This window comes from Sphaeramia orbicularis, chromosome 13 (genome assembly GCF_902148855.1).
Source record: "Sphaeramia orbicularis chromosome 13, fSphaOr1.1, whole genome shotgun sequence".
In the NCBI taxonomy this organism is placed as follows: Eukaryota; Metazoa; Chordata; class Actinopteri; order Kurtiformes; family Apogonidae; genus Sphaeramia; species Sphaeramia orbicularis.
Window position 1 is genome coordinate 37,653,830 of NC_043969.1, and position 13,713 is coordinate 37,667,542.

Below are 13,713 nucleotides of genomic sequence, written 5' to 3' on the forward strand. Positions count from 1 at the left end.
ACAAGACCTCTGATTTTATTGTTTGATTAAACTCCACCTACTGCTGTTGTGTTTTCAGTCTCTAGTTTATTGCTGATGTAAGATGCCCAGGGTCACACAGGGCTGTACAACAGATAAAGTCAAGGACTCCGTTTCACCTCGAACATTCAAAGTTGCTTGTTTTATTTTAAACAACACTGAAGTCCATGCATGGTTACTGTCTTTAACATATGTATATGTTTACATATCACTACCAATTTTGTAATTCAGATTTTAAGTTTTAACACCTCAGCATAGCAGCTTGAAGATGGTTAAGACATTATTAATGTGTAGTGTTTATATTCTGCAACTAAAATGTTAATTCATAGGTGTTCTGTTTGACAATGAAATAAAAAATATGCAAATCAGAGCAGCATTACAGTGATAATTTTTCTGTATTAAACCACTACATTGGGGTATGTTTGGCTTAATTACCACTGTTGCTGTCATCAACATTATATTTACTTGGTAGCATAAATCCTTTCTGGACACCACACCAGCCAGAACAAAATCCTCACGGCCACACTGGAACAGATTTTCATGGTTGATATGCGCTGTCATGTTTCTATTTTGTGTATTTTTTATTTTTGTTCATTCATTTCCACCTAGCCAAAAGAAAACAGTTGTACAATTCACATTTTATTTTAGTGACACTTCAAAGTTTGTTCTAAAATTAACTTCTGCTGTCACCATTTCCTGAGTTGCTTCCTGCATACATAATGCCTGCCAGGGAAAATACACAAAAACTTCCCCTCTCCCCCTGTAGCTGTTTGTCTGCTGCCTACTGCTTTGTTTTCTGCACTCCACTGCGAACTCATCGCTCACCTGGTTGTTTTTTTTTCCCCTCTTTGTCTCAGGGATACGGCTTCCAACCAAGCTACGATGGCGACGAGCTCACCTGCACCATCAAGAACCTTCACAGGAGCACCAAGTACAAGTTTCGGGTAAGGTAGTCCAGTGATGTTTGTGCCAAAGCTGAGCAGATGATCTGCAGATTTAATTGAGTGTGTGAGGGGATGGGCTTCAGGCAGGGGGTGGGGGTAGGGGGGTTGCTAAGGCCTGCTGTGGCCTTATGACTCATCTATTTTCAGGATTGTGCCAGCAGGGCAGCGGGCAAATGACAGTCTGAGCAGGAGGACTCGACTGCTCATCACATGTGTGGCCCCAGTGAGAAGCTTATAAGCAAATTATTAGAGCAACTGTGACTTCTTGGCTGGCAGTACTGTTACCAAATGTGGGGGCAGGCAAGTGTTCCGCACTATATTTCTTTGTCCATCACCTTGGGTTGGGATGGGGGTGATAATGGAAATATTATCACCAACATCCCAACCCTCCAAATCAATTTCGCCTCTGAACACCACAGTCAAACCACAGACAGGGATACATATGTGGACGTTTCTCGATTCTAACATGCATCACAATGCAGACTTCAGCACCAATGCAGTAAATAATCGAGAGTCTGCAACATAAATACAAATTGTACTTATCAAGATAACATGCTTTGATTTTTCAGCCTCAGACCAAGCAATATAGTCGTGAAGTTATGTTGCTATGTTCTTCTCATGCTTTGAATTGTGGTTTAATTTGTCCATATTAAGATAGATACGGTAAAATTATTACATTTTACTGCTGAAGAATTGATTATGTCTGGAACCACTTGTTGTAAATGAGAATCAGTTCTCAACTAACTTACCTGGTTAAATTAAGGTTAAATAAATAAATAAATAAAAATATTATGATAGATATTGTAAAATTATTTCATTTTACCATTGAAGTATTTAGAATTTTTCTCAGGCGCAGTAACAGACAGACACAGCATCTCCATTATATGGTAGTTATGGTCCACTTTTGCTGGGGTGCTGTTTTGAAGCTCATTTGACGCTGAATCATATGTTTTGTGAACAGCTTCCTTCTACTCCACCAAGTTCTCAGTTATTTTTTTTTTCTCTCCATCCTGAGACAGATGTTCACTGAAGAGTTACTTTGCAGTGAGAATCTGTACAGAATCAAAAGTAAGAACAGACCAGTTTCTGTCGCTGTAATTAAAACACAGACATGCCCAGAGCAGCTTTCAGTCTCATAATTTAATGCTGATTTGTTTGCTGTTAACATTTCTACTCACCTCATTGAGTTGGTTCATTTCTTCATTGCAGCTGTAGCTTTCATGGTTTCAGAAGCTGTGGGTTCTGGGTTTGGTTTGTGTGTTGTAAAATGGAGTTTGTGTGGTTCGTGAAATTTTCATTGCTGTACACTTTTAACGATAACAGTGCACTTTAACTTTATCCCCAAATGAATTTACATCATTAGCAACTCGGTTAAGTGAGAGTCTGTTCACTAAAATAGTTTCAGTTCATTGTAAGACTATGGCAGAGCATCATAACTTTTCCATTGACCCACAAATTGTGCGAATAAAACTTGCGCATAAAAATGACAATTTTTCCAAAACTCTCGTTTTTCGATTAAAAGCTTTTGCACTGGCAAGAGGTGGTTTTTCAGGCATAGCACAATTGGTATATCACGCAAAACTGCAATGGAAAGACCTTTTTCTGCAACTGGAGTCGTCTGAATACAAACAAACAGGTGTTGACGGACGTAACAACAAGCGAAGGAGACTTTTGAAAGAAACATGGTGCGGTTTGTGTGGACACACCAGGAAACTTAATCATTTATTAATTTAGTACGGGAGAGAGGGTTAGTATATAATAATAATAATAATAATAATAATAATAATAATGAATATATTTGTAAATCAACACAATATTTATGTTCGTCGCCATGTTTATGGAATGACTTCTAGAGTGATAATAAACACATCATCGCATTTGTGATTTAACAGAAAAACTGACATTACTCACTTCTGTTTTTTCGATATTTAGTAAATATCTGTAAAGTTTTGCATTTATGTCCATGGAAAAGCCACTGTAGTCTGTGTTGTGGAAGGGAAACACTGGGTAGCATGTAATGAATGTAGTTTGGGATGTTTATTTGGGGCGGTGACATTGCCTTTCTGTGTGAAAACAAACTGTATTTTTATCAGCTCCATCTCTACTCATAATGCTCTGTCTGCAGATGGATTTAGGTTTTGTTTAGTCATGGTCACAGACTGAGGTGGTTCACACAGAAGTTGCTGCGGGAAAATACAGCTGTTTATATGACAGACTGTTGTAGCCTCATTATTTATTTTAATCCATTCTTAATAAGGGGGGGAGTTAAGAATCACCTGTTTGAAAACTGCATTCGCTGATGGAAAAGCAAATGTACATAATTATAGAAAACTGACGACGTAACCAGTAAGATGCATCATGAATGGTTGACGGGCGAATTCTAATCGAGTCGTGAAGCCACTGATGAGTCAGACCACTAGCGAAGTTGGAGAGTACTGAGAGACAGTCAAGCTCATGTAATTTTCTTTTTTGCTGGAATTCGTTTTTCGGCAAAACAAATTGTGTTCTCCTTTTTTCTAAAATTTTAGACTTTTCAAAACAGCTTTATTTCCATAGTTTTCAGGAACAAATCTTGATGATCTGTTTTGGAATTCAAACGAAGGGAGGTAATACTACGAACCTAGCAAAGCACGTTCGAGACAGGCACCCAGATCTGTTTAAAGAATTCAACGTGATTTCGGTTATTCAGCATTAAACATTTGATATGCAATATCATCAGGGCTCCACATTGGCACTGGTCCGATGGTCCAACGCAGTTTTTACAGCCTGACCTGTTCGGACCACCGCCGAAACGAAATGTTGACAATAAGAAACTACACCAGCGGTCACTTACAGGTGGACCATGGTCCAGGTCTGGACCCAGAAGCCGTCGCACACGGACCTGGACCTACAGCCAGTGGTAGAGCGCTTCTATTTTAACCAGTGCAGCTTACCGTAGAGTAGATGAGGAAATGCACCGACCAATTGCATTTATTTAGAAGCATCCCATGTGACACGACTCAGCTAATCACATCTGTGCATTCAAAGCAGTAAACAGTGACTGAGAGTACAACAGATGAGTTAGAGGCAACAGCAATATTCATTTGCAAATACTCAGAGTATTTCTTGTTTAAGTTCATGGGTTCTTCTGATTTTTTTTTTTTTTTTTTTTTTACCATGGTATCAGTTTGGTATTGAGAATCGTGTACTTTTAGTTGGCTCGGGCATTTGTTTCAGATGCCTCCTGGAGGCCTCCCTGGGGAGGTGTTCCGGGCATGTCCCACTGGGAGGAGACCTCGGGGAAGACCTAGGACACGTTGGAGAGACTATGTCTCTCGGCTGGCCTGAGAACGCCTCGGGGTCCCTCCGGAAGAGCTGGAGGATGTGTCTGGGGAGAGGGAAGTCTGGGCATCCCTACTTAGACTGTTAACCCCGCGACCCAGCCCCGGATAAGCGATGGATGGATGGATGGATGGTGTACTTTTAGTGGTATCGGTATCAATTCCTGAATAATTTTTTGTATCGTGACATCCCTAGTCCATACTAATATAGGTAAATTACAAATACAGAGTAATTTCTTGGTAACAGTTCACAGATAGTCTTTTTAAATGTGTCAGATTGAGTAAATTTAAAAAATTTTTAGACATAATTTTTAGCATCAAATTTGAGTGATATTTTTATATCCGAGGCATGGCTACGGTGTAAAAAGTACAATTTATAAAATGGGTTATCACTTTTTTTTCAAGTGGTATTTTAAAAAGGTTAACAGTTATATAAAATAGAGATCTTTAGCTAAAAAATGAGCGCACTTGATACATGATGTGTGCAAATGTTGATGTTCACTTTCGCTCGATCGTACCCTTTATTCAGTAAACTGAAAGTAGATGAGAAAGCTGTCAGTCACATCTGTCAGTCAAAGCCTATGTAACAGACACTGAAGCGTTTAATTCACACTAATGAAGCAGTGCACTTATTACGGAGTCCAAATAATGCAACTAAAATGTTAATAAGTCCTGAATTAAAGCTGACTTCTGGTTAAAGTGTGATGGTTTTTTGAATGTGAATCCATTTCAACTGGGATGCTTTAGAGCGTCTGATGGCTTACATTAACATAAACTACCTCATTGGCTTTAATTTTAAGCCATGGTTGTTATTCCTGGAATATTTCACAACATTTTCATAGTCATATTGGCTGAATAGCTTTGTTGATACTTTTAAGTGGATTAAAGCTGGGAGCTGCATCACAGCCTTCAGAGAGGCTCGCTACTTAATGCTCCTAATTCGCCTGCAGCCACCGACAACAACCAGCACTCTTTTTATTTTCTCTAGCATTTAAGAACATGAAATCGTATTATTGTGTAGACTGATAAGAGAATTAGCAAGCGCCACAGCTTCCTTAAACATGATGCAGACATAAATGGTATTGCATTACCCAAACAACCCAGCATATGCCCAAATGAAAGCAATGCTCATTACTTCATAGTCCCTCTGAAAACTCCCTCCCTTATTCCTAATTATCCAGCTGCGCAGTGTGAGAGGCCGCCGGCTGCTGAGCAGGTTTGTCTTTCTACTGTATGAGCATGAGCTGTACTCAGCAGGCCTGCACACATTTCCATATTATCGCAGATATGCCACGCTGAAATGCAAATATCTCTAAAGTTTAACATCTCATTTTTGTCTTGTGGTGTTTGTATAGTCTCTGGAGATGGTGTATAGTATGTGTAGATTTAAAAAGCTGGAGCTCTTTGATGATTCCTGTTTGTTTAAGGGTGTTAATGTTGCAGGCATTAGAGCGTGTTCTCCCTTTCTCTCAGATCCCTTCATTACCCTTCTAGTCGGCGCTTGTTACCAGGAAACATACTGACCTTTACACACTTGCCCTCATTGACTGTCTGTGTAAACAGCAGCCAATTGTCTGACGGTAAAATATGGTCCTAACTGTTAGTGTTCACTCACTTCCTCCAGGTGGCAGCATACAACTCAGAGGGTAAAAGTAACCCTAGCCAGGTGGTAGAGTTCATCACCAACCCCGACAGACCCGGCAGTCCCTGCAGACCTGTCATCAGGGGCAGAGTCCAGCCAAACAGCTTCAAGATGGCCTGGGGTAAGCGTTTTCCTGCCACTTCCCCTTTCCCTCAACCAAACATTTTTCAGTCCAACATGTTGTTCACAGCCTGGCAAGGCCAGTTAACAGTTTCACATTTCTCATTGTGCTCTGGCAAGACCATAAATGAATCTGCTAGAGACAGATGACATCCTGAGTAGTCTGTACAATAGGTGACTGACAGTTCTCTCCTTCATGCAGACATCAGCACGAATCCTTCCTACACCTCACTGGACAAACACATCACTCACTGCTGCGCTTGGGCTTTGCTTCCAATTTTCAAAATGAAAAACATGTCTGCAGTTCTGGAGACAGTGTCAGATTTCTTGGTATTCTCACCAAAATGATTTTTTGAACAAACTTAGAAGAGGAAAAATGCCTAATATTCGACCTGTTTATATTATCTATTAATGGATTTTAGTTCTTTTATAATAGAACAAGTGTTTATTTGAGTTTTTTCATTTTATGTTCTATTGTTATGTTACATATGTATTCTATAATCTGTTTGAAATATTTTTCAGTTCTAATACATTGTTTTTCTATTTTTTATTTATTTTTTTTAATAATATACGAGTTATCTGCAGCTGTGGCCTTGAGTATGATTGCTTTACTGCTGATAATAGCATAGTAAATGTAGCATCCTCACCAGAGCCACTTGTTTTGTCTAAAAAAAAAAAAAGCCCATATTTTAGCCTGATTTTTAACTGTTTCTGGGGCAACGTCTTTGTTTTTTAACAGGTTGACAGTTGGAAGCTTTTACTACACTGTTGTTGAAACTGGTGTGACAATGACGGTTATGGCTTGGTGTCATTCCTAACGATACTTTTACATTTTTGGAAAAAGAAAATTGTTACAAATCGGTACAAAATGGTACAAATCAGCTGCACATTTATGCAATAGCATCAGCTTCATAACATAAAAAATATAAAATACGTGTGTGATGACTGTCATCAGGTTGTGACGTCAGCTTGGAGGTGTGTCTTGGAGGTGTGAGGTCATGACAATGTGGCACTTCAGTTTTCTGTTTCAACTGTCGTTTTTCCCACTGAGTACAGTTTTACAACATAAAAAATAAAAATAGTTACCTGTAAAGGTAACATTACCAACAAAAAGATATAAAATGCTGTGGGTGCATCTTGAAGTTTGGTAATAAATGATTAAATATTTTTTGATACTTGATCATAGTGAAGTTCGATTGTTAATCCTAATGTAGTAGTAATAAGATAAAATAAAACAAATACAGGTTTATTTTTCAGTTTTCATTTCATCTTTTTTTCCTTACTCACCATGTATTGCAGTCTGACAATATTCTAACGTTTTTGGTCTTTTTTTTTTTTTTTTTTTTTTTTAAATTCAGAGCCCCCGAAAGATAACGGTGGAGCAGAAGTCACAAAGTACGTGGTGGAGCTGTCTGAAGGCTTAAGCGGTGAGTAACAAGGGCTGATAAAGAAAACGCGTGGCTAGTAATTAAAACAAGATGTACTGAACAAAAGAGAAAAAAAAAAAAATCTCTGCTTCCATTCTAATGCATTATACCTTTCCTGGTCTCAGGTTTGTCGTGGGAGTTGGTGTATTCAGGGCCAGCTATGGAGCATGTGTGTGAAGGCTTGAAGCCCGGCTGCTCCTACCAGACGCGAGTTTACTGCATGAGCGAGGGGGGGCAGAGCCCGGTGAGTCACTGAGCATCAGTGCACGTGGACACACAGTCGCGCACACGCCATCGCATCCCAAATTTTGTTGACGTGTTACAGTAAATTTCAGGTGGAGTCACTACTTTATGCCTGTTTTATTCCATTACTGTGCATTCACAAGCAACTAAATTTTTAACTCTGACACATGTATTATTAGTCACCCACACATACACACACATCAGCATATGTACATTTTTATCCCCCCCTTTCTGCATTCCAGCTGTATCAATCCATGCACTGCTTTTTCCCTATGCTGTTTTGTTGGCGTTTGATTTCACAGCCCTTAGAGTACAGTAATTATTAAGGGAGGCAGTTATAACTCCCATCCTATGCTTAATCTGATAAATTTTACATGAATAATTCCAGATATGCACTCTATTTATGGCAAGTTTTAATAGGAAATTGTCATTCAGTCTCCTGTGTTGGGAGATTAGACTATGCTTCCTGGTGTGTAAGTACAAGACAAAGCCCCACTAATCGATTAACCCTCCCTGCATGTGTCAGAGGATGTTTTTCTTAATTAGTCCAGTTCACAGACGCTCTTCATTAATTTCTTCATCAGCTGTTAGCGCATGCATTTATTCATGACTGAGCTTGTAAAGAAATATGACTCACGGTGGCGAGCTCCTGCCTTTTGGCCCAGTACAATGTGACATAACACTCACATGTTCGCCTTTTATCACAGAACCTGAGCCCGAAAAAAGACCTATTTTTCCCCTCGTCCGACTTATCTATAGCCGAGTAAGAAACATAGCAGCCGTATTTGTCTGCTTTCTAGTATGTCACAGCCAAAATCTGTTTGATAAGCAAGAGAAAATGAGGACCAGGGAGGAGGGGGATTGCCCGTTTGTTGTTTGGTCTATGTGCTAATTCGTGTGTTGTCTTCCCTTACAAGCTGTCGGAGACCCTGCAGGTCCAGACTCCCGCAGTGCCCCCAGGGCCCTGCCAGCCCCCTCGGCTGGTGGGCAAGCCCAAAGCCAGGGAGGTGCAACTGCGCTGGGGTGAGTCATTCCTCTCCAACTCAGATCTGTGTGGGCTGTATTCTAGCTTCTGTCGATGCATTTATTTGTCTACTGATGTACCTCAAAGACATTAGCTTTGATTGTGAACACTATCTGTTTTATCTCTGAATACAGTGAATATATTAGGCCGTTTGATTCGCGCCACTTTCTAAGCACTGTTACATGCATACATTTCCCAGGTGCCCCTCAGGTAGACGGAGGCAGTCCAGTGTCCTGCTACAGCGTAGAAGTGAGTGGGCTGCAGTCTGAAGAGAGCAGGGAGGTTTACCAGGGTCCAGAGCTGGACTGCTCTGTGGGTGGTTTAATGCCTGGAAAAACCTACAGCTTCCGGCTCAAGGCTGCAAACAAAGCAGGGGTGAGAAAGACTGTCAAAACCGATTTATCAATAACAGGAGACGGGATTGGGTTTGTGTGTGTGTTGTTTTTTTTCCTGGTTTTTTTTTTTTTTTTTCTTGCTGCAGGCTTTCATTCTTCAACTCTTAGAATGTAGACATTAAATTGTATGTTGCTCACTTGCACTTCGTTCGTTTTTTTGTTCTAGTTCGGGCCGCTTTCAGAGCGCTGTGAGGTTACAACCGGCCCCGGGGCCCCTGAGCAGTGCAAGCCTCCGTCCACCACATGCAAATCCCCCAGCTGTGTGGTTGTGAGCTGGGAGGTAAGACCAAGTCCACATCCATCTCTTCTCTAATGTACTGAACACAAATTACCACACATGTCATCTTAGTAGTATGTTTGAAGAATGTACAGCACAGATGCAGAAGATCGACTCTGACATTACTCTGTGTCACAAGATCCACATGTTCAGAGAGTTCTACAGTTGTGGAAAAATTGATTAGACCACCCTTGTTTTCTTCAATTTCTTGTTCATTTTCATGCCTGGTACAACTAAAGGTACATTTGTTTGGACAAATATAATGATAACAACACAAATAGCTCATAATAGTTTAATTTCAGAGCTGATATCTATCCATTTTCCATGGTTTTCTTGATAATAACCAAAATCACTTCAGTTCTTACATCAATATCTATGGCATTGTACTGACAAAAACAGTGCTTTTAGGCATTCCATGTTTTCTTTCCTGTCTGTTTTACACACAGGAGTTAGTACTGGATTGCATAACCATTGTTTTTGATGACTTTTGATGGTGTAATAATTTTTTCCGCAACTGTATAAAATGGACACACTTTTTTTTAATAGGATCTCCGAAGCCTGCAAATAATGATTATGTGTCCATCAGTTAACGTAGAGACTTCTTTTTCAATAAGCTGAGTAATATATCTTTCAGTTATTTTCTGGTTAAAAGCCATAATTTCCCTGTTACTGTTGTTTAAACTGTAGACTACTCGCATAAATAATAAAGCACAAGGATTTAAAAGGCATCTTTTCATACCAGTCATTGATACGATGAGATTTTATTGATCCCACCATGGGGGAAATTACACAGTTCACAGCAGTAAACAAAAAAAAATTGCAGGAAGACGGGGTGAAAATATATTCTTGTGAAGCCACAACTACAAAGAGAAAAAAGAAATCTGCTGTTTATATAAGGGTGCTTCTGTGAAACGGGGTTTATTTTGGTATCTGGCACTTTAGCAGCTTTTTAGACCCAATAATAAAAGAGAAATTTAGACATATTTCCCCCCAGGATGTACCTAATGATGACCTCAGATAAATCTAAAGAAAAAGTTATACTCTTGCCCTGAGCCATCCCAAAATTAATGAATTTTTAATAAAATATTGGGAGCAAAAATAGGACCAAAATTTGAACAGGAAAAGCTACCTAGGTGTCAGTGCGTTTTATTTTGAAAACATGGCTGTAAATGGTCTTATATACCGCTATAAAGACACTGTGTTAAATTTGATGATCCTAGTGGTTTCTCTACTCCAGACGTGTGTTTGTCATGAATATCAGTCTCATTCCAGGTTTCATGTGTAACCCATCGTGTCCACTACCGTTACATGCAAAACCTGCCCATTTAAACGCATTTAAATTGCGAGTAATTGTGCAACAGTGGTCATTTTTGTGAAACACTGTGCCTTGCATAATTAGTTTGATTCCCAAAATGTACCTGTGGGAGACGAAAAAGATATTTGAAAAAAAGTAGCACTTAATTTTCGTGTCCTTTTTACCATGTCACATACGGATTTTTGTATAAAAATAATATAAAAATGTGTTTTATCTGAAAAATAGTTTGTCTTGTATCTCAGTAAATATTTATTTTTAAAATAGACCCAAAGTGTTTCCAAACTTGGTTCATAACATTAGTCTACATTTCCTCTGTCCTGTTTTTAGGGACCAGTTTCATAGAAGCACCCATAAGTATTTGTATAATTGTAGATTTAACATTATGCAGTCTACACCAAATTAGAAAAGATGTTTACTGTATTCTGCTGACTAGTTTGCCAGTTTGAATGAGAAATATTCTTATTTATCTGCAGTCGATGGCTTAAACTCACTTACAGCTTCGTGTTGTTAGTTTTATTGGTCTACATTCACATAAACAAACTACTTACAACTTCCATATATCCTAGAAAGCGGTGTTTCCTTACAGCCACTGGCATCAATTCCACCTCATTCAGTTTTACAAAGTGTGTAGAGCAGCGTTTTATTAGGTGTTTAAAGAATTCACACACACTTGCGAATTGGGTTCGGGCTTTTTGGTCGTTTAAGTAGTGTTTTCAGCGTACTCTGGAGCATAATTAGGGCTGATTTACACTCGTATAGAGCAGGTTTTGTTATGCTGGGATTCGTGTCTGATCACATCCTCTGTGTCAGTAGAAGTCCTGTGTTTCACCTGAACATCAAAGCGAAGAATCTGTAAAACTCTGATGCTTTGTTCTGTGTCTTTGCCCCAGTGCAGATCATGTCAATTATATTGTTGTTTTTTTGCCTCGTATCTCCAAGTTCAGTTTATTCACTTTAGCAGCAGCGTCGCTGAGGAATGCTAAATACCTGAGCGTGTTCACGGTTTGTAGCAGCTTGTATAATCATTCCACGAGTATAGGAAGCTCTGCTCAGCGATGGTGTATCAAGGTGTGAGTCTTCTATGTGGGTATGAAATGACCTCTTTTAGGACTTCTTTCCTGGTGACATGCAACATAACATAACAAAGAAAAAAAAAATCCTCCTCCAGATGCCTGTTAAGACACAATGTGCTATTCTTCTGCATATTGTACACCTCATCACCTCATCTTCCAGCACACCATTTTTATTCCTCAGCACAACCACAATGTGCTGGATGAGCTGCTTTTGTAAAGGCGCTGCGTTCGGCGTGGTCGTCTTTGTTGTCATCATCTTCGTTAGCAATTTCTTCAACATCTTCTCTGATGAAACTCGGATTCATTTCAAATTTTTAATGTAGCTTCCTTGGGACAATGTCTTCAAAGTTTGCTCACAGTTTTTACAAATTTAGATTTTTTAATTTTGTCGACTTTTTCAATTAGTAAAAATTCACCTTTACGTATAATGGATCATATTTTGATGGTTTATAACATGGAAATGGTTACATGTAGATATAGATAGACTTTATTTCGAACAAAAGTGGGCAAAAGAAATTGCAGATTTAAAAGGACACTGTAATATATGGAAATAAATCAACCAAAAGAAAAAACAAATATCACACAAATGTATTGTGGTTCTTTACAATACTTTATATCCAAAAAGGAGTAGGAAGAAGCTGAGTTTATATTGTCCTATGCCATATATATATATATATATATATATATATATATATATATATATATATATATATATATATACATCCATATAAAGAATAGGTTAGTCCTTAAATTACAAAAAAGAGAACAAATAATTACACACCATTAATAACTATTACTGTTGTATTCGCGTTCATTGTGATTATATTTCAGAAAATAAGATTTTTACACATCTTTATCAATATAGTTGCTATTGAGCACTGATAGGAAGTCATACATGGACTTTCATTTAATTAGTTGATTTATCCTCCAGTGAAAGTGCCACCCACTTCTATTGGGAGGTTGACAGGGTTCCCATGCATCCTGGAAAACCTTGAAAACGATTGACCAAATGTCCAGTCATTGAAAACATATGGGAAATGAGAAAAAAGGTCAAATGTCCTGGAAACGGTTAAGTTATCCTGTAAAATTATTTATCCTCCCCCTGCCTTGTGACCTTGTGTATCTACACTGACACGAAACAAAGGAAATAGTTTTTGAGTGATTTATTGAAAATATACAAATATTTTTAGAGAAAGTTGAGTTGGGAATTGCCCAGTTGAACATTGTAACTTCAGTTTGTCATGCTAATGAAGTGCTACGCTGTAATCTGTCTGTGTTTGCATTATTCTATAATAATTTGTCCTAATTATTTTTCATAGATAAATTATAGCCATAGACTGCACATCAAATGTCTGAGTAATAAACAGAAACAATCTGGGTAAATGCAGGTTACAGCTGTCAAAAAGAACACTTTCAAAGAATGGGGAGGACAGGGGAATGGATTAGTGTATGATGTGATGACTTGTCTCTGTAGCCACTGAAAAAGTCGTGGAAAATAATTTCAGGGAAAGAGTGGGAACCCTGGATTGATCTCCTGCATCAAGACCACATGACTCTAACGTAGAACAGAACCTGACAACCACACAAATTCAAGTTGTTCTTGATTCTTGATCATGCCGGTCCTATTTTTAATGAATGTTGCTTGTCTCCTAGACCCCCCCTTGCAACGGTGCTCCCGTGACAGAGTTTCGTCTGGAGTGGGGGGCAGCCGAGGGCAGCATGCAGGTGTGTTACAGCGGACCAGGGCTCAGCCATGAGATGAAGGGGCTGCTGCCCGCAACCAATTACTTCTGCCGGGTACAGGTGAGCAAAGACCCACAGTTTATTTTTACAGACGTTTTGGAGCTATTTCAGTATAGATTCAACCTATGGAGGCTAGGTAAAGGTCAGAGGCTTCCAAAATGAAATGAAAAAT

At 38.9% G+C, this 13,713-nt stretch overlaps 1 protein-coding gene across 2 annotated transcripts in view; it reads left to right on the top strand.

Annotated features, from left to right (window-relative positions):
- Positions 1 to 13,713, top strand: part of fndc3a (fibronectin type III domain containing 3A) — an 86,420-nt gene that overhangs the window by 53,183 nt on the left and 19,524 nt on the right. For both annotated transcript variants that reach the window (XM_030151907.1, XM_030151906.1), the window contains 8 exons: positions 876 to 962; positions 5,907 to 6,045; positions 7,403 to 7,471; positions 7,597 to 7,715; positions 8,632 to 8,737; positions 8,938 to 9,113; positions 9,300 to 9,413; positions 13,452 to 13,601. In XM_030151907.1, coding sequence (XP_030007767.1) covers positions 876 to 962; positions 5,907 to 6,045; positions 7,403 to 7,471; positions 7,597 to 7,715; positions 8,632 to 8,737; positions 8,938 to 9,113; positions 9,300 to 9,413; positions 13,452 to 13,601 — 960 coding nt within the window. The remainder of the gene's footprint in view (positions 1 to 875; positions 963 to 5,906; positions 6,046 to 7,402; positions 7,472 to 7,596; positions 7,716 to 8,631; positions 8,738 to 8,937; positions 9,114 to 9,299; positions 9,414 to 13,451; positions 13,602 to 13,713) is intronic.